The sequence below is a fragment of the Etheostoma spectabile genome, chromosome 8 (genome assembly GCF_008692095.1).
Source record: "Etheostoma spectabile isolate EspeVRDwgs_2016 chromosome 8, UIUC_Espe_1.0, whole genome shotgun sequence".
Classification (NCBI taxonomy): domain Eukaryota; kingdom Metazoa; phylum Chordata; class Actinopteri; order Perciformes; family Percidae; genus Etheostoma; species Etheostoma spectabile.
In genome coordinates, this window is record NC_045740.1 from 19,256,875 (window position 1) to 19,261,147 (window position 4,273).

General features: G+C 40.4%; 1 protein-coding gene and 1 long non-coding RNA gene across 2 annotated transcripts in view; one reads left to right on the top strand and one right to left on the bottom strand.

The window, feature by feature from the left end:
- ankrd27 (ankyrin repeat domain 27 (VPS9 domain)) overlaps nucleotides 1-4,273 on the bottom strand; it is a 35,482-nt gene that overhangs the window by 19,781 nt on the left and 11,428 nt on the right. Inside the window, 4 exon segments of the mRNA XM_032522898.1 lie at nucleotides 885-963; nucleotides 2,095-2,216; nucleotides 3,444-3,520; nucleotides 4,063-4,128. Coding sequence (XP_032378789.1) covers nucleotides 885-963; nucleotides 2,095-2,216; nucleotides 3,444-3,520; nucleotides 4,063-4,128 — 344 coding nt within the window.
- The window catches only part of LOC116693820 (uncharacterized), a 10,203-nt gene continuing 8,197 nt past the window's right edge, over nucleotides 2,268-4,273 (top strand). The window contains exon 1 of the long non-coding RNA XR_004333002.1: nucleotides 2,268-2,372. This is a non-coding gene — a long non-coding RNA (uncharacterized LOC116693820). The remainder of the gene's footprint in view (nucleotides 2,373-4,273) is intronic.

A 4,273-nucleotide genomic window follows, 5' to 3' on the forward strand; every position in this document is an offset into this window, starting at 1 on the left:
AGGTGAACTGGCATCTCTCCAGCTACCAGTCCACAGCCTTTTCTTCAAGCTGCACCGCAAGGTTCATATTTGTGAGATATCTCAACAAATTGAATGGATTGCCTTGAAATTAGGTTCACATTTGATTCATGTCCCCCTCGTGATGAATGTAATAACTTTAGTGATCCTCTGGGTCATCATCAGGTCATCAGGGACTTCAACTCCTGAGTCTCCTCGGTGGGAGGGACTAAGACGCCAGGAAGGGAAGCAAGTGGAGGACTTGAGGAGGCAGTTTAACCCTCGTGTTGTCTTTCCGTAAAAAAAGTTTTTTGTTGATGCTTTGTATCAATGTTTTGATCTTTTTCTTACATTTTTGTCCCTTTTTTCCAACACTTTTGACGCTTTGTTTAATGTTTGTCACTTTAGACATTTTCAACACTACGTAACACTAACTTATTACCTTCAGTTTTACAGTTATTTTTGGAATTTATGGTCAATAACCCTCATTTATAGGAAAATATACCTAATGTTGGAGTTAGAAAAGCAGAAATTAGGAATTATTGAGACTAAAATTAAAGGAATGGATGTTGATATATCTCAGACTGGAATATGTCAACTTTTACTCAATACTATTTCAACAACACTTCCATTTGTTTTTCAAAGCATGTAATTGAATAAGACCCAAAATTAATGAATTAGGATTTGTACTTGGCAAAGGCTTGGAAATCCAAACAAAACATTTTTTTTCCCAAAAAAAATGGGGTTATTTTGGGGAATTACAAAGAACATTGATATAGGAAAAAAGGTCCATTTGACCCGAGGACAACATGAGGGCTATGCAGCGTTTTTTTGTTTCCTCCCGACAATGCACAAATTCAACCAGTAACCCCCCCCGCCCTGCTCACCAGTTGGGGATTTCTGTCTTCACCAGCAGGTAGAGGATGACGGAGAGCAGGTCGTCCGCACACACAGCCTCTATACAGACTGCAGAGAAACACACACTCAGTTAGGTGAAACACTGAAAACACACCAACATAAACACATGAGGAAACTCTCTCTACGTCCAAACCAAAATGGTTAAATTGACCACTTGACTAACATTAATCAGGAGCGGATCGTACCACTCTGCAGGCTGACAGCGGGGGCTGTTGTGGGCCAATAAGATAAGATTGCCAAAGCAAACTGGACAAACACAATAGAGGCCAACAGAGCAGGTATTGTCCTACGTGCTGATCGGATTACGAGGACGTTCAGCGATCACCGAGAGTTCAGTCTGCACTGTCCACATAGGTGACCAGCTGACTGGCCAGATAAGGCATTTAGGTTTAGAAACAGATCACTTTTGGGCGCCCAGGTAGCTCAGTTGGTATAGCAGGCGCTCATTTATAAAGGTATACTCCTCGACACAGCGGGCCGGGGTTCGACTCCGACCTGCGGCCCTTTGCTGCATGTTGTTCCCCCTCTCCCTCCCCTTTCATGTCTTCAACTGTCCTGTCAAAATAAAGGCCTAAAATGCCCCAAAATCCACACTACTCAGGAGTTTTTGAGCCCCTTAAAACTGAGACGTTTGGACACACAACTGCCCCCGTTTTGGTTTTAAAACTCCAGGGTTGATTTGTAGTCTGGATGAGCACAAACGGGGACCTTTGGACACTAGGACGGACGTCAGTCAGTCTTATCCGTTTGGTAGCTTGCATACCTTTCAGTAACAGTTCCACATCGACGTCACTCCAAGCTAATCCGTTTTTACTTTTCACCGTTGTTGTTCTTTTACCCAAATATTTTTTGTGTTTTCAACTCATACTCAACTCATGTGTATAGGAACCCATGCTTAAGTTGACTAAAAAGAGGAATAAAAAAAAAAAACATCTTTTGAAAATTGATCTTAATGCCTTAATTAAAAAATGAGGAAATATCCAACCTTTTAGGACACCAATTTTCTTTGGAAATGAATAATGTATTGTACCATACCGAGAGATTAGCATGGATTTATTTATATTAATAGGTTAGCCTAAGTTTGATTTGCACTAAGAGATCATTTTATGGAAAGTACCCCATGCCTATCTCTAATCTCGAAGGAATCTCCAAGATTATATAGCCTCAGACGGTGCATACCGGTGCCTCTGGGGGTCTGGGTCGCGGTCAGGGCGACCCGGCGCAGGCAGAGCAGTTTGAGGAGGGGGGAGGTCTGCTGGTTGAGCTGACTCAGCTCTCTCTTCGCCCGAGACAAGTTGATGCTGCAGAAACACAACAACACGAGGAGCAAAGCACAAGATAAGATATGATAAACCTTAATGCTCCCATAGGAAACCTGTCTTTGGCAAGAAGTGCCGACAACAGCTGCATACAAACACACGCATTAGTTATCAACAGACAGCACAGTACATGACAATGTGTAACAAGACAACTATGTACTTTTAGGACAAGAAAATAAATGGAGATCATTCACTAGTGAGAAGATATTGCACAGGCCCTGATATAGTAAAGTATTGCACGTGGCTCATTATAAAGTAAGTTACACTTAATACAGGGAATTGCCCAAACAAAGAATTCAAATTGGAGATATATCACATGGTGAGTAAACTTTCACAGGCTACATTGATTAAGGCCAGTGCAGTATAACAGTGATAAGGACTGCTTTTGGTTGCTTTTGCACCTTCTGATCATTGTGATCATTGTGTTTTTTGTTGTATTCTTGTTTCTTCTCCTTCTCCTGCTGTATTGGATGCTGGTAACTTTAATTTCCTAGCAGGAGTCATCTCAAAGGGATTAATAAAGCTAAGTCTACTGGCTCTATAGCGTCTGCCAGATGGGAGGAGTTCATGTTCCTGTGTGACGGCTCTTTCAGGATCCCGTGTGCATAAAATGGGCGTTTAGTGTGGAGATACTGTATATTTAGAAGATATCTTGTATATGTTTGTCTGTTTCTGTATTTATTTTTCTTCTGAAAAGGTTCTTACAGTCAGCAGAACATGTCACTGAGAGACAAAAAGTATATTAACATTAAGGTATAATTTCATTATTAGGTCACGTCAAATTAGAGCTGAAACGATCAGTCGGTCCATTACGGTAATTAATAGAGAAAAATGTGGTGCAAAAATGTCAAAAAATTATGTTTTTAACCTCTCAAAGAGAAAGGTTTCCTGCACTTTTATATCATAATTTCTGTTTTATATTAACACACTTAATACCTTTGTGTTTTGGACGTTAAAAAACATCACCTTGGTCTTGCCTATCTCTAATCTCTAGGAATCGCCAAGATTTCTGGATTAGTCGATTTATCAACTAAGAGGGGCAGTTTAACAATAAAGAGAAAAGGTTCTTACTTATAATTCCATAATTAGGTCACGTCAAATTAGAGCTGCAACGACTAGTCTAACCATCACAATAATAGAGAAAAATGTGATGCAAAAATGTCAGAAAATTATTTTTTAACAGACAGTCCTATGCGGGGACTAACAGACCTGAACTCCGGTTTGACCCCCAGCTCCTTCTGCTGCAGCTCCTGCAGACTCCTGCTGGTTTTGTTGAAGGCGGCGTCCTGTTGACGAGCAGCAGAGCAGACATGAGACCCGCTCTGTGACACATTACAGCCGCATGGAACCCCCCCACCCCCGATTCCTACAGAGTACATCAGTATCCAGTTTTTATTTTAAAATCACACACACACAAAAACAAAAATCACTAATTCTATCCAGCTATCCAGATACAGAAAGCATGATATCCTAAAGCAGAAAGAAGCTCCAACAAAACTGTAAAGTATCCAGAGAAACCACAACTCCATCTGTATATGAAAGTTGTTTAAGTGTTTTAAAAAAAATAAAGAAAAGTAAGAATAAGTCAACGCTGTGAGCTCTGCTAATAAAACTCTGAATTCTCCATTGTAAAAAGGGGAAAAAGGGAGAAATCTCAAAACCTGGGCACATGAAGCCAAAACTATCTGCATGGCAAGACACAACAAGAGGCGAGAGGATGTGTATTTATAAGATATTTAATGAGTCTGTTCCTTCATGTGTTAAGAACATATTCCCACATCACAGAGTACACGGGTGGGGTGGTAGAGCAGTGAGATCCCAAACATACCTGGCTGGCTTCAAGCGTTCCCACAAAGTTAAAAATTAAGTCATGGATACCATGATGAACGTACACCTGGGACGAGAAGAACAACATTTAATTTAACACCACAGCTGAGAGAAAGAAACTGTTTTACTAGCAAAGAATTTGGTGAATAAGTTCATTGGAACCCAAGCAAATAATTTGCTTTAATAACAAATTAATACACACACACACACAC